Source organism: Sciurus carolinensis, chromosome 10 (genome assembly GCF_902686445.1).
Source record: "Sciurus carolinensis chromosome 10, mSciCar1.2, whole genome shotgun sequence".
Classification (NCBI taxonomy): domain Eukaryota; kingdom Metazoa; phylum Chordata; class Mammalia; order Rodentia; family Sciuridae; genus Sciurus; species Sciurus carolinensis.
Window position 1 is genome coordinate 96,288,191 of NC_062222.1, and position 22,748 is coordinate 96,310,938.

The 22,748-nt window shown below is 39.7% G+C and overlaps 2 protein-coding genes and 1 non-coding gene across 3 annotated transcripts in view; 2 read left to right on the forward strand and 1 right to left on the reverse strand.

Annotated features, from left to right (window-relative positions):
- Igfbp7 (insulin like growth factor binding protein 7) overlaps window positions 1-14,744 on the forward strand; it is a 69,225-nt gene extending 54,481 nt beyond the window's left edge. The window contains exons 2-4 of the mRNA XM_047567304.1: window positions 6,684-6,793; window positions 12,695-12,811; window positions 13,569-14,744. Coding sequence (XP_047423260.1) covers window positions 6,684-6,793; window positions 12,695-12,811; window positions 13,569-13,667 — 326 coding nt within the window. The 3' untranslated portion in view covers window positions 13,668-14,744. The remainder of the gene's footprint in view (window positions 1-6,683; window positions 6,794-12,694; window positions 12,812-13,568) is intronic.
- On the forward strand, window positions 11,073-11,176 carry LOC124995223 (U6 spliceosomal RNA). The gene has a single exon (XR_007110689.1). It is a non-coding gene; the product is annotated as a U6 spliceosomal RNA (small nuclear RNA).
- The window catches only part of Polr2b (RNA polymerase II subunit B), a 47,452-nt gene continuing 39,351 nt past the window's right edge, over window positions 14,648-22,748 (reverse strand). Inside the window, 7 exon segments of the mRNA XM_047567305.1 lie at window positions 14,648-15,117; window positions 15,628-15,785; window positions 15,787-15,800; window positions 15,802-15,826; window positions 21,871-21,958; window positions 21,961-22,055; window positions 22,409-22,521. Of these exon segments, the coding sequence (XP_047423261.1) occupies window positions 15,041-15,117; window positions 15,628-15,785; window positions 15,787-15,800; window positions 15,802-15,826; window positions 21,871-21,958; window positions 21,961-22,055; window positions 22,409-22,521 (570 nt within the window). The 3' untranslated portion in view covers window positions 14,648-15,040.

Here is a 22,748-nt window from a genome sequence, read left to right on the forward strand (position 1 = left end):
GGTAGCAGCCAAGAAGCATTGCTTATGGCAAGAGAAAGTCAAGTGGAAGATTAAGTAAAATTGTGATAAATAATCCCCCAGCTGATAAATAAGATGTAGTTATAACACCACTTTGGTTAGGTAACTGGGGCATGAAATTGTGAAAGGGAGATGGAACTTTAGTCTTAACACTCCAAATAAAGGGAATGGAATAGGCAAGAGATAAGAGGAGGGAGGACAGTCCAGGGAGGCAAGTACATCAACATAAACAAAGACTCTGGAAATGGTAATGAGCACATAATGATGGATGAACATGACTGTTGGGAGAAGAGAACTTGGGTAGAAATAAGAGTGAGTTTTTAGGGTAAAAAATTAGACATGACAGAGGAAGTGAGAAAGGCAATGAAGCAAAACATGTATAGTTGAATATGATATTGAAGGGTAGACATGATGTTTGGGGAGAATTTTTTTTTAACCACCTCCTAAGCTCCATGGACTATATTCAGCTTCAAAACATGACTTCTCCTGACATCTTCTACTTAGTTCTGTCTGATTAAAAAATTGGCTAACTAAGTAACTGGTGATTTCTTTGTAAGTTCTATTTTCTCATCACTGGGAAATGAACTTTGTTCTGAGTCACACACTTTGCTCCTGAGTGGATGAGGAGGCACATGGACTCAAGGCTCCAGAGCCAAGCAGTGGAACCTCAATACCTCATGGATGTTGAAGATACCTAACAGCTGTAACTCCAGGGCATTCATAACAGATACAATCACTCCCAGAACCATGACTAACCCTGGCCTGGTTTCTTAATCTGTAAAAATGGCTAGAGGGTTTGTTTAAGTGTCTAAGATTTGGCAAGGGTCCAGAGCCTCCCTGGAGAGTTCTGTCTCTTTTTTAACGGTAGCCTGTTGGGGACATCTCAGGTCATGGCGGGCAAGTGCTTTGTGCTCTGCAAAAGACTAGGAAATTGTTCACATACTTCTTTAGCATTATCTCTCCCTGTTCTTGTAATAGGATAATGAACTTTAACTCTGTCCTCTCTATTACAACTTTATATGAAATCAACTTGTATGAATTGCTGGTCAAATTCAAGGTCTTCCATTTTAAGTCTTTTTCTCATGTCATTTGTATGTTTTGTGAGAACTACCCTTCTTAGCCCCTTCAGAACCAAGGTGTAATATTCCAAGTTTAAATATATCCATCTGCAATTCTGCTTTTGCTATGTCTTTAGTGATTTCTCAGGATATAATATACCTAGATTAAAGCTGAATATTCCTAAAGAAATCTGGTAGTCTGTGGGTCAGATATCTAGAACATAATTAAAGGGACTACGGAGGAGGATGAAGACTTGGGTGGAGATTCCACAGGAGGCCTCTGTCTGCATCTAGATGTCACTGACTCATTAAACTGAATTTTACTTTCCTTCCAAATTTAGATCTTTCCTCCTACAACTTTGTTTAGGATCTGTCTTACTTCTTGTCATTTTTTTTTCTTTCTTCTTCTCCACTCCCTCCCTCTCCTTTTTATTCTTCTTTCCTTTCAATGAATGATTTCAAAGAAGAGACTATCTAAGGGTGTTGGGTAAAAATTATAAAAAATAGGGGAACAAAAAATGAATTTTAAAGATATACACTGATTTTTGTGAATAATTGGTAAGGTTGAGAAAAGACTGAATGAAGATTAATTGAGTTGTGTAAGATAAGAAAACAGTAGCCTCTTTTGGAGGTAGTCATGTGAAATAGAAAACTCCAAGAAGGTTTAAAGTTGGGGAAACCTCAGATAGACTTTTCCTGGCACTAACCACCACTATAAGCAGTGTGGTTGTTTTCTGCAGTTGCCTGGGTAAGAAGGGGACAGAGAGGGGCAGTGGACAGTCATTCTATAGACAGGATGTTTTCTAGACAGATGTTTGAGCAGCCTAAAGTCCTTAATGGAATAAGAGCAAGAATAAATAAATAATTGGACCTAACCTGGTGTCTGTCTCTATACATTTAAAAAATCCTGTGACTTGTTTTAATTGGAATCCAAACATAGACCCTGATTTAGATTGCAATGTCATAGCTCATGGTCTGGCCCCAAAAACCAATTTTGAGCTTTTTGCGTGAGAAAATCAACTCAGAGTGAATTAAAAATTTCTTTAACCTTAGAAACAGAAATAAATTCTAGATCTACTTTGACCTTCTTGAAAGAATAACAGAGTGGATGCCAGGATGGTGGCACACCCTGTAATCCTAGGAGCTCAGAAGGTTGAGACAGGAGGATCAGAAGTTCAAAACCAGCCTCAGCAACTTAGTAAGGTCCTAAGCAACTCAGCAAGACCCCTGACTCTAAATAAAATACAAAAAAGGGCTGGGGAGGTGGCTCAGTGGCTGAGAGCCCCTGGGTTGAATCCCTGGTACCAAAAAAGAGAGCGAGAAAGAAAGAGAGAGAGAATAACAGAGTGGAGAGCATGAGAAGTTGTTTAGGAAAGAGTTATGGAGCTGAGTGCTCTCCTGAAGTAAAACAACCTTCTGGAATTGTACCATGGGACAGACAGGCAGTTCAAGAGGATGGTTGGCAGTAAAGTTGCTTTTCAGTGGGATTTGTGGTGATGGACTTCAGAATTGGGGTGCATCGTGTGGCTGCCAAGATGGCAGCAGATGGTATTTTCATCTTCTCTTCCTTCTACACAAGACTTCTCCTCTTGGTATTCCCATGGGGCACCATGAAATCTCTTCCTCCCGCCCTACCACATATCGTCGCTCGGTTCTCTGTAATGCTACCATGTTCTGCCTTTATCAAGAATCCCACAGGGGCTGGGAAGATAGCTCAGTCGGTAGAGTGTTTGCCTTGCAAGCACAAAGCTCTGGGTTCAATCCCCAGCACCCCACAAAAAAAAAGAATCCCCCCATTCCCTCTGCTTATGCCCAGGGAATTTCCAGACCAGGTGAGCAGCAGAGAGCCAGGGAGAACCCAGAGGGCAGATGTCCTGCCAGGTGTCAGCTCTGAATGAAGTCAGTGGAAAGAAAACCAGGCTGCTGCAGACTCCTCCAGCACAGTCAAGTTGAGGCCATCCCCCTCTACAGAGTCTACAAGGCCTATCAGTCACTCCAGTATTTGCCTAATTATCCATCCATGTGACCTCCCTTTGTAAGAGAGTACGTATCAAAACCTAAAGGCCATTTTATAGATCGGCACTTTTCAGTCTAGAAATTGTTAAATTCCTCATTGTGCTAAGGAGTCCAACCTTTGTTCAAGAATATTTGAAATCACCCAGGTTCCTTCCTCTACCCTTCCACCCATCACCCTACAGGAGTTAGAAAATAATACAGATTTTTATGGTATAGGAATCTGGTAGAATTCTAGAGATGGCCTGGTAATAGGATGGGCAAATTTATTTATGTTTTTAGAACAGTCTAACTGTTGACTTAAGCCCATTTACCTAAAACTTTATGTGTATTCCAGAGGTTGGGAGAGAGAAAGGGGACCTCATAGCAAGGTTTGTTCTGATCTTGAACCCCCTGGTAAAGCCTCTTATTCAAAGTATTCCTGGGTTCAAATATTTTTTTAAAAATTCTGGCTTCCCTGGAATGTTCTGTTTCTTGACATAATAAGAGGGTTTAAGGGAGATAGATATAATAGGTCTGCCCTCTCTTTAGTGCTTTAATTTTAGCATAATTAATTCTTAAATTATACTATGGTTGTTGGTGCAAGAAGAGACACACAGACCAGTGGAACAGAATAGTGCAGAAATAGACCCACACATATATGGTCAATGGATTTACCACAAAGGCATTAACAATTCCGCAGGAAAAGGATGGTTTTTCAATAAATGGTGCTGAAGCAATTAAATTTCCTTTTGAGGGGGAAAGTAACCTTGACCTCTACCTCACAGAAATTAATTCAAGACAAACCAAAAACCTAAATGTAGAAAAGAACTTATGTACAAGGCTTATAGAAGAGAACAGAGCCAGGCAGGTTTTTTAAACAGGATACAAAAAGCACAAACCATGAAGAAAAAAACTTGATTAAGTGGTCTGTATTAAAACGAAGAACATCCACTTAAAAATGATTCCATGGGAAAATCCATGGCCCGGGTTCAAGGTCTCTGACAGCATGCCAGGCTGGCGCTCCTTCCTGTGCACCCCAGAGACTGTCCCTGGCCAAGACCGAGGGCTCTGCTGCCACTAGGGAGACCCACACAGGTTAAAACAAGCAGGACTTTGCAAGGCAAAGGTACTCAGATCCTCACAGCAAAACCGCCTTGCGTTCCTTGTGTGGTTTTGAGATGTGAGAGGCAGCTTTTTTCCTGCGCCCCTCCAAATCTCTGAACACTGGTATATTCTTCCCAGAACAATCCCTCGAGATCCCCTGAGCTTTGAGGTCAGGCTGCCAAGTCTGTGTGTGGGAAGGAGGACGACCGAGCAGCAGGGGGCCCTGAGACACATGGGTGAAGGTAGTTCAAAGTCCAGCCAGATCCAGTTATGTGGTGTCCAAGTCCTTGGGGGTCTCCTGGAGGAAGCCCAGGAGAGGGTGCGGCCCAGCCCTTTGCAGAGTTCTGTATTGTGCACCCAGACTAGGAAACATCTGAGACAGAGCCAGAAAAATACATAAATACAGCACAGCTAAGGCCCAAGTCCACGCTTGCAACAGAAGCGCCAAGACCCCCAGTCAAGATATATGCTTCCTATTCAGACCTGTGGTTTGAAGGGAAGGAAGCACAAAATATATTTAGAGCTTTCAAAACTTTGATTGTTTTGCACATTCTTACAAAGGAGAAAAAAATAAAAAATATCCTGAGGGATTAAAAAAAATCAGCTTCTAATACTTTAGATGAGTGGGAAAATCTTACATAGTGGGGTCATTTCCTTTCTGTTTTGAGAAATTAATATGTGCTGGAAATAACCCGTTGTGCAAAAGAGGAGACTTCATGTCCTTTGAATGCTGATTATGCCAGAAAACTTTCCAGCCCTGAAGGGGAGGTTGTCCTTTCCCAGGACCCTGATGTGGGATGATCATGTAGTTAGATATTTGACTAGACTAGAAGACCCCGGGCCGCCAAGATAAGAAATTCAGAAGGAATAATTAACTTATTCATTTGAGAAACAGTGCAGAGCATAGAGGAAGGGCCACAAGGGGCTCTGAGTTCTATGTCCTCTCCCCTTAGGACTGTGCCAATTCTCTTGGAAGGTCCCTGGCGGCTGGATGTTGGTTTCAGAATTGACAGAAGTGAAACAGTAATTACCACTAAAAATGAGTGCGTGTCTCTCCTCCTGCAGAGCTGGCACCTCAGGGAGAGGGAGCAGTAGTACGGACACACTCTTTCAATGTCATCTGTTTGCTCCAAAAGTGTGTGCGTCAGGGCTGGACCAAAAATCACCCAGTGGGTGTGGGTCTATCACACCACTGGGGACTAAGGTTCTGAGCCATTCCACCTTTTTTAGGCCTCCGTCTCTCCTCAGTTGATTAGAGCAAGAGTCAGCAAATTTCTTCTGTAAAGGGCTAGATCACCAGTATTTTAGGCCACAAGGTCTCACATGTAACTGCTGACCCCTGCCTTTGTGACACAAATGGGCACGGCTGTGTTCCAGTGACACTTTATTCTACAGACACCAAAACATGAATCTCTTACCATTTTCACATGCCATGAAATATTATCCTTCTTTTAATTTTTTTCCCAACCATTTAAAAATGCAAAGACTTTAACTTGCAGATACAACCCAGGGCAGGGGGCAGGGGGTGGGGGTGGGCAGATTTGGCTCAGGGACCATAGTTTGCCAACTCTGGGACCAGAGAGACAAGCCTAGTAACAAAAGGATGCACAGTGTGAATGTTCCTTCACTGAGGGGAGTTGTGATAGAAGGTAAGGGCTGGCTTCCAGAATTAAGGGCATGGGGAGGTGTCCTTCAGGCCTCTCTTAGAAGACTGAGGGAATTGAGCCTGCTCACTCAATTCAAGCTGTACCTTCGGGGTGACCCCACTCACAGTGCCCCTTGCCAGGGACCTGGACACTGAGAACTCTGGAAATAAGCCCTCTCCTTGGGGGTCTGGTCACAATAGGCCGTCTCTGTTCTTTACCGATTATATTGGAAGAGTGACCCTCTACCACCTTCCTTGATGAAGACCCTCCTCCCAGTCTCCCGGGACACCCAACACTCCTCACTTTCCTCCCCATCTTCACCTGATCACCCTGTACCTGTCAATCTTAGGCCCTCAGCTTCTTGAGGCAGGGGCTTCCATCCCAAGTCTGGGTGCTCAGCACACTTTCAGATAACCTCGTAGGTTTTTTTTTTTTTTCTTTGACTACCCAACAGTGGTTGGTTGTTTACCCCCCTCCCCCAAATAGAAATACTGATAAACAAATGAAGGAAAACATTAAATTTTTGGAACTAAAATCAATGGAAAAATCCCAGATAATGCAAAACAGCTGGTAAATTAAAACTCATTTAAGCATGGTCTGGGAAAGAAGAAAATTTTGTTAACAACAGATTTTTCTTCTTAATTGTTTTTGTTGGTTTGCTTGTTAAGATTCTTGCATTCCCTAAGTGGAGACTCAAATCACACTAGTAGCAGGAAGAAGCCAGACTAGTCTTTGAAATTTATTTCAAATAATCCCCAGAGGGGACAGCTTCATAAACATCATCAAGTATTTCGTTTCTAGGATGCCAAATAACGTTAAGAGCTGTTAAAAAATGGGTTTGGCTTTGTGCCCTCTCTTGTAGGTCCTTCCATAGTGACGCCACCCAAGGACATCTGGAATGTCACTGGTGCCCAGGTGTACTTGAGCTGTGAGGTCATCGGAATCCCAACCCCTGTCCTCATCTGGAACAAGGTCAGTGGCACAGATTTTTGGAAGACCCTGGTGTGACAAGCTTATCTCACACTGCACAGGGACCTGTAACCGCGTACAACCCTCTACAGGTCCGTTGTCTGCTGCTCCTTAAGCGTGCAGGACACGGCAACTGTAGACACCACCCCTGAATCTAGTGGATATTTTACTGACCTCCACAACAGCCCCTGCTCTGCTTTTGCTAGCAGGGCCCTAGCAGGGATCCTGAGAAACCAGAAGAAAAATAATACTGAACAGCCTAACCCAGCCTGGGTGTGTGTATGCGTGTACCCAGGGGAGACATGGTTGAGAATTCCTTTCTATCCAAAAGTGTTTCCCCAGACTATTTGCCAAAGCATCAGTCTCCTCGCTTGAGACTGAAGTTCCCAACATTTGACTCCTTCAGATCCTTTCTGCTGAGAGACTTTATTCACATTCTATGGGGAGGAGGTGTGGGGGCCTGGCGGAGAAGGTGAAGGAAGCTCGTGAGCTCAACAGATTCCCACATGCTGGAAAATAGGATTAGTAAATTTTAAAGACAATGGGAGTGGGTGGAAGGAGCCAGGTGGGATGTATCCCTCCAGGTACCAAGGCCACAGGACCCTGTGAGGGACAGGAGAGTCTATTCCAGAACAGAGCATTTAAAAAGAACACGGGAAAGAATATCAGAAGACAAATTTTCTCCTGTTTGAATTTTGCTGAATGCTAGGCCCAAGTGAAAAAGCATGAGATTCTTTTAATAAATAAACTTCGAAATGACTTTCCAAATAGAAAAATAAAGAATGTGAGTTCCTTGGCCAGGTTGGCTGGGTTCTTTGTAAGCCAGGGTTTCTCAGCCTCAGCACTGTTGCCATTTGGGGGAGCCAGATAATTTGGGGCTTACTGTGCTTTGGAAGATGTTTAGCAGCATCCCTGACCTGTACCCACTAGATACCAATAGCACCCTCCCCTGTCCTCTTGTACCTTGGGGGAAAAACATCACCCCAGACTGAAAACCACTATTGTGGGCTGGGGGTGTAGCCCAGTGCTTGCCAACGTGTGAGGACCTGGGTTCCATCCCTGGTACCACAACCAGGCGGGCAAAACCCAGAGGAAAGAAAGGACTTCCCTGCTGCAATGCAAAAATCCCTCTGTAAGTGCTCTGAACAGGTCGGGTCACCTGTCAGCCTCTGGCGCCCCCACGTGGCCACAGGGATGTGGCCACTGAGAAAGCACCTGGTTTGAGTCTGTCCTGGTAGAGATACCAGAAAATGCTTGAGGCCTTGGGGGGTGGGTAGAGATACCAGCTATACTACGACTGCCCTTTACAGCTGAAACTCCAGTTATAGGAAGTGATGAAATTTAACCTCAATACAATATGTTTTAAAGGCGGGTGTGGTGAAAGAAGAGTATTAAGAGCAGAAGTGCAGCCCCCATGTGTTCATTTGCCTCTTCTGCACAAACTGCTGCCGTTCCTCATTGCTCGTTTGGATCTTACTGGTTTGCCCAGTGGGTGAAGAGATGGAGAAACGTTTCCAGGGAATTCCCATAAAAAGTTCTGTTGCAGTTTTCTACAGTTCCCTAGGGATACTTATACAAGAGAAGTCAGAGTGCTCCGAGTGTCCTGGGGCATACAACCCTATTGCCAAATCTTGGCAGAGAGTAATGTCTTCAGTCTTGCTCTGCCACACCCCAGCTGTAGTGCACACGTATACCAGGGAACGATTTGCCTTGGGAATCTTTTCCCTTAAGCTTTTGTAACTGCATGGGACATATCCCCTGGGCCTCCCAGAGAGCACCATGACAATCAATGAAGAGGGCAGAGTGAAGGGAAAGGAAGGAGTCAGGATTGGTGGAAAAACACACAAAATAAGTTTTCTACTGACTTGCTAGAAAGGAGCAAAAGCCCAACCATGACACTCCACTGGTTTCCTCTACCTTCGTGATGTGATTTGTCGCTTGCATGACCTAAAGCAATGGGTCTCACACTGTAGACCATGACCCACATTAGTGAGTTCTGTAATTGGTGTAGGGATCACAACCGGCATGTTCTTATTAAAAAAAAAAAAAAAAAAAAAAAAAGACAAACAGAACATAAAATATGTTAGGGCATATTAAGGTATTATTTTATAAAACTCATATATCCCACGTCACAAGGTAAATGTACTTCTTGTTTGGGCCATCGCAAAAACCAGGGGAGCCACTGACCTGGATAATCCAACAGGCATTGGTTTCCCTCTACTGTCCTGAAACCAAGCCTTGAAGAATACAGACAGATTTAAGATCATATATTGTTTCAAATCCAATTTAAGCACAACTCTTTTTGGATAGACGTGAATGTTAGAATCCTTATTTGCTGAACAGTGCACCTGACACTCAGAGAAGGCAGTGTTCTCTGTAACTCAAGGACTTAGCAGCAGCAGAATTCTGGGGACACACAAGTCTCCTCTGTAAGCCACACGAGGCTGCAGCAGCAATTTTTGTGGGGAACGCCAGCCTGGTGAGCGGTCTGTTACCATCAACCATTCTGTACCTTCTCAGCAAACCCACAAGAAATATTTTGAAATGGGGACATGAACTGCAATAGCCATATCTGACCAAACCTCTCTGTAAGTCTGAGATGATGCTTACAAAGAAGGCAAATCACCTAGAACTTCTTCCAGACATGAATGTTTCTGAGATAAAGAGGCTGTCCATTTAATTCTTTTCCTGTGTGGACAGTTCTTTAGATTATAACTTGAATGGCCTCTAAGAATGTTCTTTTTTAAAAAATTAAATACAGTGATAATGATAAGAGGGAACTATCCAAAGATGTATAAAGGAAGAGTTCATAATGCCCCCTCTTCCCACCCCTCAAATAAATACCCAACAGGAACTGCCCTGATTTGTATCCTTCTCTACCCTTTTTCAGACCCATACTTACAAATACATACCCCCTAGAGTGAGTGGTAAAGTGGAAATATAGTGTACCAATAGATTCATTTGGATTTGCTTTTCTGAATAAAAACTTCATGAACATCCCTCTAAGTCTTCTCAGTAGCTATTATATTCCACAGATGGATGTGCCAAGATTTATTAAACCATTCCTGTATTGTTGTTTCCAATTTTTTTACATCTTGAACAATGCTTCCTTAACATCTTCGTACATGTATCCTATACACTACTGCTTCTACTTCCATAGGGTCGATTCCATCAAAACTACGGAACTAGGTCAAAATACCTGTGTTCGTTTTAATAGACACTGTCCAATGACTACCTAAGAATGGTAGTAAGTCGCTTTCACCAGCAGTGTGGGATGCCATTTCCCTGCAACCACCCAGCCCTGAATACCATCACGTCCCTTGTCAGTTGGGTTAATACATCTCATTATTGCTTTAATCTTCTTGACTACATTGAGATTTTCACATCTGGGTCTTCTCATCTATGAACTGCCCATTCATCTGCCTTTTGCCCACTTAATATTGCAGTGTTTCTTGTTACAATCAGCCTGTGGCCTTTTTTACATTAAAGATATTGACCCTTGATCATGTATTACAAAATTTTTTTTTCCCAGTCGTTTCATCTTTTATTCGTTTACAGTGGCTAGGGATTTGAATGTTTTAACAGAGATGCACATTCTATTTCATCATAAAACTCTTCTGAAGATTTGCCAAAAAGCAAATATGTTCTATAATGCATAAATGTCCTTTAAAGTTTCCCTGAAATTCAGCAAACTCTTGAAATCTTTTAACCTATGAGAATCAGACTAATCTATCCTGCTTCTGTAAACACTAGAACTTTTTCTTATTTATTGCTCATTACAATAACAGGTTTCAGGAAGACTTTGTTGTAACTAAAGTACAACCCGAGAGGCTGAAATGACTTCATGAGTCAGTCTCCCATGGTGAGCACTGACTGACAAGGCAGTTTTTTCTGCCTGCCCTACAATGTTAAGACTTGGAGGCACTTCTAGCCTATTGAATATCTTCAGAATTGTCTTAGAAGCCACTTTTCTCAGCCTGTATCAGTTTTTTAAGTAGAAAAGGGAGAACTTGTCATATAAAAATTTGCCATAGAAATTCTTGACATTTCCATGTTTTCTACATGGTATATAACTGTGTAATGTGTTAATTAAAATATATCATAAGTCCTGTTAAATATTGTATTTAACAATTTCTCCACGTATAGTAGATTGGGTTAATTAGCACAAAAGCCTTCTTTACCAAGAGCTACATGATCTAAGGATCAACCACTCAGTTGCTAAGATCCAGTACATTTGTGCTATAGTGTTTTTGTTTTGGTCATACACGAAATCTTTATACAAGTGTTTGCTTTGGCAGCACACATACTAAAATTGGAATGCTACAGATATCAGCATGGCCCCTGTGCACGAATGACACACAAATTCATGAAGCATTCCATATTTTTTAGTCAGTTAATAAAAAGATGAGGGTTGGGGAGATAGCTCAGTCGGTAGAGTGCTTGCCTTGCATGCACAAGGCCCTGGGTTCGATCCCCAGCACTGCAAAAAAAAAAAAAAAAAAAAAAAAAAAGATGAAAATGCGTGCTTTTTATCTTCACTTTCCCAAAGCATTAAAATAGATATTTCTCAAAAGCAAATCCCCCCCAAAAAAATTTATACAATTCTGGGATTTCATAAATAAAAGCCAGACATATTACTTTAACCACTGAATCAAATTACTATTTAGCCCAAATTATTAAGATCCATTATTTGTGTGTGTGTGTGCGCGTGTGTGTGTGTTGTGTTGCATGTGCAGGGGGCCACACCTCAGTCCTTGCACCTGCTAAGCAAGCACTCTACCACTGAGCTACACCCTCAGCCCCAAGGCAATTTTTAAGAAAGTAATTCAAAAGCTGCTAACATAAACTGTTTTTGCCAGCTATTTGGAGAAATGAAGGAAAAACATACCAGTTATCCATTTTGTCTTTGTAAGCATTCATATGAGAAAGATATTGAATTACCTGGTTTTCTCTAATGGTGGCAATATGAGAAAATTCCATTTTAAAAAAATTAACAATGGCTTTGGCAAAGAAGAAAATGAAAAGGAAACTACCTCTCTGAAATTGTAAATCCTTCCTAATTACAAAGACATTACCAATAAACACTTGGTTCTTAAAAGAGGCCAAGGATAGAATGAACAAACATTGCTTTCTGTATCTTTTTTAAACCTTAAAATTTCTGTACTCTGTAACTGAGTTGCTAAGGAGTACACATGGAGGGACTACAATTTCTTCTATTTTCCAAAGCTTATATAGTGAACTTTAAGATGAAGGAGAAAGTAAGGATGGTATTCATTATTGGCCTTAAACCAACTGAATTTCCTCTTAACCCATCTTCTAAATCTCCTCATGACATGCACAGAAATAGGCAGCAAGTTTTGTCATGAGAACAAGGATAGCAGCATGTATCTGACAGGTCTTTTTGACCTCAGGTCTTCTGTAAATCATTTGATGAATACTTAGCCCTCAGAACAAAGTAATGGAACTATTTTGGACTCGAGCTACTGTTTATCCATTCATTAGGCTGTTATAGTTAGAGCCCCAAGCTCACCAAGAATCAAACTAGCACTGGGTGACAGCTTGTCAATCTAACATGGCCTGTGGGGCAAGAAAGGCCCAGCACTGAGAATTTCTAAGGGTCTGGGTGAGTGATAGCAGCCAGTGGCAGAAAAGGCTGACCTCGTGCATTCCCCAAGCTTCTAGAGAAGTACATTAGTTTTGGTTAAAACATGCTGCTTAGAGGGAAACAGAGGAAATATAAGAGGACCTCTGTTTTGTAAATATTTGGGGAAATGGAACAAGTAGGAAAGTGTGGGCTTAACCCAGTGAGAATGTCTGAGGACCACCATGTGCAATTCTGGCAATGTAGCCATCTCCAAGTTGATGTTTTGATGCAGAGAACTGACTTTCCTTGCATTTTTGCAGGTACAAAGAGGTCAGTATGGAGTTCAAAGGACAGAACTCTTGCCTGGTGACCGGGACAACCTGGCCATTCAGACCCGGGGTGGCCCAGAAAAGCATGAAGTAACTGGCTGGGTGCTGGTGAGTACCAAGAGCTGGCAAGAATTTTGTTCTTAGGATTAGACACACACAGACCTGGCAAAGGTACCCAATGTCCTGCCAGCCTGAAATTCCTCTTCCACATCTCTTTGGAATAGTCTGACCAAAAAGTCACTGGTTCCATTCAAAGGGAACTAAAGGAAGTGTTGAAGTTAGATGTTTTAGAAACAACCAATAAATTAATAAGAACTCAATTTTTTTCCTAAAAGTTCAAAGCAAAATTCTCATGGGAAACTAAATGGTCCAAGCATTATTTTGAGTAGTGATTAATAAATATTTTATTTGACCTTTGATAGTCAGATATCACTCAGAAAATATTGCCTATCAAGGTTTCCCTCAAACTGGCATGTGCACCTATCCAGTTTTTAACTTCAACAGTATTTCAAAAGCTGACCATGAGGGCTGGGGTTGTAGCTCAGTGGTACAGCACTTGCCTAGCATGTTGTCAGGCACTGGGTTTTGATCCTCAGTACCACATAAAATAAGTAAATAAATAAAGATATTGTGTCCATCTAAAAAAATTAAATTAAAAAAAAAGTTGCCCATGACATTTTCTCAGAGTATGAATCCTCTCAACAGACAGTAAGTCTCCCAGCACAGGATTTGCACTACTTCTAGCAGTGTTTTTGCTACAAATCCCTTGGTCATCTTAGGAAATTAGATGTCATGAAAACTATTAGGGGGGAAAAAAAAAGAGAGAGACTACCAGAGGAAATAAAAATCCTTCATTCCCCCACAGGTATCTCCCCTAAGTAAGGAAGATGCTGGAGAATATGAGTGCCATGCATCCAATTCCCAAGGGACAAGCTTCCGCTTCAGCAAAAATTACAGTGGTTGATGCTTTACATGAAATACCAGTGAAAAAAGGTATGTAATCAATCTCACAGCCACTTAAAAGAATGACTTGTGCTTTTGCTTAATAAACAGAACCAAGAATCAAAGCATCAAACATAACTATTAATAAAAATTCAGTAAAGTCAGGAATCCCCAAGGGCATTAAGTATGCCATTAAAATGTAGATTACATGGTTCCAAAAGAGTATTTGGATGGCTGACGAAGGCCAATATTTTGACTTAGAGGCTTTCAACTTATCTTTCATGTAGAGTCAAAACTCAAACCTGACTGGAATGGCTTCTATTTCCCCTAAGTTTTTCTACCCATGTGAATTTTTGAATGAGAGCTGGACCACAAAAGAAAATTCCTTAGCCTTGCTGGACCTCAGCTTGGTGTTTGTGAAATGTCCTCTTCCAGGTCTATAAGGTCCTCTTTTGTACATGGACCAATACAGCAGAACTACCTTCCATATCTAACATTGTATAGCTAAAATACCTCAGAGGACTTCTGAACGTCATTTATACTATTACCCATTTATCCTTTATCCCAATGTTTTTGTTTTGCTTTTCTAAAGAGATAGGGTCTTGTTATGTTGCCCAGGTTGGCCTTGAACTCCAGGGTTCAAGAGACCCTCCTGTTGCAGCCTCCCAAGTAGCTTGGACTGCGATCGAGTGCACATCGCCATGCGCTACCCTTTATTCCTGCATTTTAGCATCTTTATTTATCTGTAACCCTGAACTAATTGCTAATCAGAAAGTCACCCTATCCATATATGTAACTAATTTTTATCTTTTTATCTTTTTAACAGGTGAAGTGTGCTGAACTATAACCCTAAAAATATATTACTCAACAATAGCTAAAAGTAGTCACAGATAACTACAACCTGTTCTTGCCCTAGTAACAAGTTTCTTTAATCCAATCCACTAATGCTTTAGTTATAGTCACTGTTTTAACAGAGAGAAATACCCAAGTAAATACAACACATCAAGACTATCTACAAAACTTTATTGTCTTATTTACAGAAAAAAAGCATTGCATATCATTAAACAAAACAAATAAAATGCTTTCTATCGCAACTCAATACATTGTCATTCTTTTAAAGCTTATCATAGAAATGACAGGTTTTTTTGTTGTTTTTCCTGGTACTGTGGATAAAACGCAGGGATGCTCCACCATTGAGCTATATCTCAGTCTTTTTATTCAATTATTATTTATACATAGAGTCTTGCTAAATTATGAGGGCTGACCTTCAGCTTGCCAACCTCTTGCCTGAGCCTCCCACATTGCTGGGATTATGGTCCTATACCACTGTGCCCAGCAAGACATGGACATTTACAAGAATCTGGTTGAGAATCCTTTAAAGATCTAAACACTCAATCATTCGAGTGCAATACTCATAGACATAAGTTCCTGGAACAACAGCTTGCATGCATAAGGCATTCGCACAAAGAAATCTGAAAGAAAAAATAAGTAGTAATTAGCAGGACTGTATGCAGTGACCCCACTTCTCCTAGCCCCAGGAAAAGGTAAGGATTGATACTACAGATGACAAGTGAACGAGCAAGCACTGAAGTGTTCACCTATCCTGCCACCTTGCTTTAGGGTATTTCTTTTCCCTAGCCAGGCTCTGTGATGTTTTTATAGCTTGTTTTTTTTCTTTTCCTTTTTTTTTTTTTTTGCCAGACACAATTGTATTCACCCTCCTCAAAAGATTTTAGGAAAACTTGTTCTTTAAATTCCTGTGCAAGGAAGGCCTTATATTTTCAAAACCATGATCGGCCTGGATAAATTATCAAACTTCCACTGACTTGGAAAAATCAGTCTTTTTTCCTTGTATAAAATAGGCATCTCGCAAAGGTTATGTTACCAAAATTGGGGAAAAGGTCAACCTGTTCCACCATACTCAATCTGCCTGGATCAATAGCCAACATGATTTATACCTTAAAAACTGATCAAGTCTATACACACCTGGGTTTTATTGCGACAGCCCCTGCATTCATATGTATGGGTCCTGGTGTTAGCAATCGCCATTATTCCACAAAGATTGCAAACATGACCCTGATATGGATCTGATGCCTCAAACAACCTTTCCCTTAAAAACTGGGCTGCTCCCTGGGCAATGACAATCTCGTTCCATTTTCTCCAAAACGCAGGCCACCATCATATTGAGAGGAGACAACAGATTATTTTTGTACTTATTTTTTATTATAAACACCACCTTGACTAACAGCAAAGGTAAGGATGATATCAGTAAAGAAAGAGAATCCAGCCTTAATTTATATACCCTAGTGTTATGGTTATATGTGGTGTCCCCTAAAAGCTCACGTGTGAGACAATACAAGAAGGTTCAGAGGAGAAACAATTAGGTTGTAAAATCTAACCCGATCAGTGAATTAATCCCCTAATAGCGGTTATCTGAGTGGTAACTGAAGTGGTGGGGTGTGCTGGAGGTGGTGGGAATTAGGGGCGTGGCTTTTGGGTATACATTTGTATCTGGCAAGTGGAGTCTCTCTGCTACCTGCTCACCAAGTAAGCTGCTTCCCCTCTGCTACACTCTTCTGCCCATTGATGTTCTGCCTCACCTTGAAGACGCCAAGGAATGGAGATGGCCTTCTAGGACTAAGACCTCTGAAACTGTGAGCATTCAAAACTTTTCCTCCTCTACACTTGCTCTGGTCAGATTTTAATCACAGCAGCAAAACAGCTGACTAAAACACCTAGCATTCTCTTTGCTGGTAGGAAAGAGAGAAGCCTAACAACCATTTGATGTTCATTAGAAGGTACCCAAATGGAATAAGTACATTAAATCTCACGTACAGAATGTAATTTTCCTCATAAAATACATGGTGTATAGGCTCATCATGTTATCATTTAACTTTCTAGAATTCAACTCTACATTCAAAAATGAATTACCAAAGTAAATCTAAACAAAGCAGCTTCTCAATGAATAAGTCTCCCAGGAAGAACACCTAAAATGATAAATGTAACGTTGGCAAATGTAACAGAAAAACAGGTGAATGATTATAGGTTTCCCCAACACAGAAATGAAATACACTGTGCCAGAGGATGATAACAATTTCTTAACATAAATACATAAAACAAAACAAATGGGTTTACAGTATTACAAAGTAAAAAAAAAAAAAAAGTTCCTGCTGATGGGCCTCTGGAACAGGAGTCGCCTATGTGTTTCTCAAAAAAAAGAAAAGTCATTATTCAACTTTGGAGAATACTTACAACCAACTCATTATTTGAAAACTGGCAAATAAAGGAAAGAATCAAGCATTTATCCTGCCTTTACCACAGGAACCACATACCCAGGTAACCAGTTAAGAAACAAGAAGCAAAGTTGAGAAGTAGTTCAGGTAATGAAGAAGGAATGATAAAAATTAGAATCTCATGAGTTTGCAATTCCTTTTTCATCAAGGGCTTAAGGTAATGATCATTAGTAGCTACTAAAATCATAAAAAGAAAGGTGACCAGACACTGTAAGTACATAATACCATCTAAGAGGTGTTACTGTCAAAGCCTCAAGCCCTAAGCCTATGGTGGCACATGCCTGTAATTTGATACCCTGAGACAAGAGATTGCAAGTTTCAAGGCCAGTCTCAGCAATTTAGTGAGACCCTATCTCCAAAATAAAAAGAGCTAGGGGTGTAGCTCAGTGGTACTGCACACTGAATTCAATGTCTGATACATTAAAAAAAAAAAAAACTCAAACCCTAAGTATCATCAAAACTTTTGATCAAATTAGCTCTTTATAGACCAACATAAGCCCTGAGATGTAATCAGCAAACCCTAGACTATCTGAAAACCTTCCAAAATAAATAGTCCTATTTCTTCAACCATCTACAAGAAGAAAAGGATGGAGGTCAACCTCTAGATATTTTTAAAAAGGACTTAAGAAACATATCAATAGCAAAACATGACCTTATTTTGCATCCTGAGTAAAAACCAACAAACTTCCCAATGACATTCCTCACAAAAATAGAAAAGCAATCATGAAATTCTTTTGGAAAAATAAGAGACCCAGAGTAGCCAAAGCAATCCTTAGCAAGAAGAGTGAAGCAGGAAGCATCACAATACCAGACCTTAAACTATACTATGGAGCTACAGAACAAAAACGTCATGTTACTGGCACCAAAATAGGACAGGTAGACCAATGGTACAAAAATAAAGACTCAGAGACAAATCCACCTAAATACAGTTTATCTCATACTAGACAAAGGCACCCAAAAGTATACATTGAAGAAAAGATAGCCTCTTCAACAAATGGTGCTCGGAAAACTGGAAATCCATATGCAGCAAAATCAAATTAAACCTCTATCTCTCACCCTGCACAAGCTCAACTCAAAGTGGATCAAGGACCTAGGAATTAGACCTGAGACCCTGCACCTAATAGAAGAAAAGGAGGCCCAAATCTCCCTCATGTTGGCTTAGGACCTGACTTCCTTAACAAGACTCCTAAAGCACAAGAAGTAAAATCAAGAATCTATAAATGGGATGGATTCAAACTAAAAAGCTTCTTCTCAGCAAAGGAAACAATTGGTAACGTGAAGAACAAGCTTACCAAATGGAAGAAAATCTTTACCACACACACATCAGATAGAGCACTAATTTCCAGGACATACAAAGAACTCAAAAAGCTTAACACCAAAAAAAAAAAAAAAAAAGTCAAATAACCCAACCATAAATGGACTAAGGAATTGAACAGACCACTTCACAGAGAAATACAATCGATCAACAAACATGAAAAAATGTTCTTCATCTCTTGGATTAGAGGAAATGCAAAATCAAAACTGCTCTAAGACTTCATCTCCCTCTAGTCAGAATGGCAATTATTAAGAATACTAGCAATATACTTGACAACAAGTGTTGTCAAGGATGTAGGGGAAAGGAACACTCATACATTGCTGGTAGGACTGCAAATTGGTGCCACCACTCTGGAAAGCACTATGGAGATTCCTTAGAAAACCTGGAATGGAACCAACCATTTGACCCAGTCATCCCACTCCATGGTCTATACCCAAAGGACCCTAAAATCAGCATATTACAGGGACACAGTAACATTGATTTTACAGCACCATCAATTCACAATAGCTCTTCAATAGATGATGAATGATAAAGAAACTGTGACATATATTTACCACAATGGAATATTACTCAGCCTTAAAGAAGAATGGCATTTGCAGGTAAATGGATGGAGCCGAAGAATAGCATGCTAAGCAAAATAAGCCAATCCCAAAAACACCAACAGCCAATGTTTTCTTGTGATATGTGGATACTGATCCATAATGGGAATGAGAGAACTTTAGACTGGGCAGAGGGGAGTGAGGGAGGAAGGAGGTACGGGGGATTGGGAAAGATGGTAGAGTGAGACAGACATTATTACCCTATGTACATGTATGATTGCATGAATAGTGTGACTGTGCATTGTGTATAACCAGAGAAATGAAGAGTCCTGCTCAAAGAAAAAAAAAAAAAAAAAAAAAAAAACTGTTTTAAAGAATTATGTAATAATTGCAAATCTGAACTTGTATTTAGTAATGCTAAGAAGATTAAGGTCTTTTAAAATGTACTAATCTTTTAGAAACAGTCTCTCTCAAAGTATGCTCTGTAGACCTCCTGAGAGTCAAAAATATTTTTATACTGATTCAACGTATTATTTGCCTATTTCACTGTGTTGACATTTGTACTGATAATGCAAAAGTGAATAAAACTAGTGACACCTTAGCATAAATCAAGGCCAGTGGAATCAAACTTTACCAGCAGTTGTATTTGTACTCAAGTAAAGGTCAGTTTTACTTAAGAATGTCTTTGTGTGTGTGTGTGTGTCTGAGGATTCAAACAAGGGCATCATGCATGCTAGGCAAGCATTCTACCAACTGAACTACATTTCCAGCCCAAGAATGTCCTTAATGAAACAGTAAAAAATGATTATAAACCCTGATCCTGGAATACCCATCCTTTTTAATATTCCAAACAAAAGAAGTCCTCAAAAAACGTATCCACTATATGATGAAGATGGCTGTCCTGCAGAAAATCACTTGCACAATTCTGAACAGTCACTTTTCTCATAAGAACAGAACATCTTTTCTACCTGAAAGCCAGCTGACACTAACCATGTTATCAATAACATTCATACCAACAATGTAATTCAAACTTAGATATCTGGCAAAGAAATCAAGAAAGTGAACATAGTGAACTTTTTACTCCAAGAATAACAAATTCAGTTCTCTCCTCCTCATTCTCACTTGCTTCTCTCTCTCTCTCTCTCTCCTCACTCTCATCATTCTCTCCTTATTCTCTCACTCGCTCATCTCACTCTCTCACTTTTTTTTATTAATTTTTTTTTAAATTTATATGCGGTGCTGAGAATCAAAACCCAGTGCCTCACACATGCTAGGCAAGCGCCTACCACTGAGCCACAACTCTAGCCCCCCTCTCACTCACTCTTACTCTCACTTTTACTCTCACTCTCACTCACTCTCTCTCTCTCTCTATTTCTCTCTCTCTCTCTATTTTCTCTCTCTCTCTCTCACCCTGCAGGCAGACACTCTGCCTGTCCACTTAATAAAATCTCTTGCGTGAAAAAAAGAATAACAATTTTAAGTATCTGCTGAAAATCATGATTAAAAATTGACCTAACGGGGCTGGTGTTGTGGTTCAGTGGTAAAGTACTTGCCTAGCATGCCTAGCATGCCTAGCATGTGTGAGGCACTGAGTTCAATCCTCAGCACATAAAAATAAACAACAAAATAAAGGTATTGCATACATCTACAAACAAACGAAAAACTTTTTTTTTAAATTTTTGACCTAAGCAAAAGAAAATCAGAATTTTAGAAAACCACCCACAACCATGGGCTTGATACTTCTCCATAAAGGCTTTTCTAAATGACCTCAGTGGTGATATTAACAAAAATAATTTTTTAACACACACACACATATGTGTAATGAAATGTGTCAACATGTGAAATTCTATATACCTCAGTGAATCATTATTTTCCAAATGACCAATTATGATACTTCGAAACTACACATTTGGGGAAAAAAAACTGTATTTGTAAAAGATGCATTCGAAGCATACAACAAATCAATGGATTTTAGATACTATGTCATGACTAACCTTTAAGTAACTACAATTTGTTTGTGTTGGTGTCACATCAAAAAATAAATGCAATTACCTGAAAAAAATCAAAATATCCCTCCCCTTTCTAACCAGGTATCTTCATGAGATCAGATATTCTTCATGTACTTTAATATTTTTTTAAAAACTATAATACTGTAATGGAATTAATACAGAAGGGGCCAAAAAAATCCAGGTTTTCTTTGTGGTGCTGGGGACTGCATATCATTTTACACAGTTGGGTTTTTGTTTTTTTGTTTTGTTTTTTAAACCAGGTATCTTTTTTTTTTTTTTTTTTTTTTTTTGGTGCTGGGGATTGAACCCAGGGCCTTGTGCATGCAAGGCAAGCACTCTACCGACTGATCTATCTCCCCAGCCCATAAACCAGGTATCTTTTAAAAAGCCAGCTCATTAAAGAAATGTACAAGAATGTAAACCACGATCACTGTTGTCAGTATTGGAAAATACATCTATTTTTCACTAAGCATATTATTTATGTAACATGTAATGGGTTTATAAATGTTTTCAAAATAAATTGGGAAATATTTAAATCTTTCAATTTAATTTTTTTTTGGCGGGGGGTGTTTGTGATACTAGGGATTGAACCCAGAGGAACTCTACTGATGAATCCGAGCCCCTTGTTTTAATAAAATTGTTATAGAATTATTATAGCCCTTTTTGTTTATACATTGTTGAAGCTGGCCTTGAACTTACAATCCTCCTGCCTCAGATATGTACACCACACCTGCTCCAGTTTTAATTTCTAATGTAATAAGTATCAAGAGATACCTGACTTGCATGAACAAAAGCTCTCTGGGCTCTTAGGATCAAGAAATTTGGGACTTACTCTTTTATAGATACAACTGAAATATTTATAGAAGAAATTATATGATGTCTGGGTCTTGCTTAAAATAGTCATGAGTTATTCCAAGTGGGGAGATGGATATGGTAATAAAATCGGTCACAAGTCGATAACTAGAAGTGGAGTGACAGGAACATTATACAACCTTCCCTATTTCTCCATGTTTGACATTCTTCAAATAAATGGCTAATTAATAACAAAGATGATGATGAAGCTCTTTACCGAGATCTCCCCTCCATGGGTTGTCTATTAAGGATCTGAATAGGTCCCCTAGCACGAGAATGAATTTTGTCATCCACCATATGTTTCAACGCTGGTAGTAAGTGGGGCCAATAAAAATTTGTGATGTGATTTTTCGACCAGTGAACCCATTGTAGCGAACCTGAAACAGATTTTGAAGCACAGAACTAACATATTAAACAAGTTTAAAGGACATATGTATATGTACTATATAATTCCATTTTGTGTAAATCAAACAGACAAAACTACTATATAATGTTAGCAGTCAAGAGAGTGCTAGCTTATAGTGTGGGTAGGAAGTAGTGATTTAGAAGGGGGCTCTAGGCATAAAAAGGTAATTTTCCTTCCAGATGCTGACAATAGTCATGCAGGGATGTTTACTTTGTGAAAATTCATCAAGCTGTCCATTATGAATTGTGTGCATATCTGAAATAGTGCTAAAGGTTTGACTTTTTAAGAATAAACTATGCAATACAAAAAAGAATACCCGTAACAAATACTACAGTAAGAGAAAATATACCTCATTCCTCTGAGATGGTAGCCATAATCAGACAAAAGATTAGAAATCTTCTGTACATTAACAGCATCATTAAATGGAGTGGCATCACCAATTTCACCCTTGTTAGCCGATACCTTTGAAATAAAAGTATTGAAAATGCTGCTTCATACCAATTAAAAAAAAAAAGATCTTAATAAAATTGTTGTTTCCATTTTGTTTCCCCTTAGAAGTTTTATATCAATAAAAATACACTCAAGTAAAATTAAAAACCCTTTCTATAGTAGGGAAATTTAGGACTTAAAAGCTTAAAATATAGAGATTCATTTTATTAATATCTTCCACAAAATATTCATAACAAATT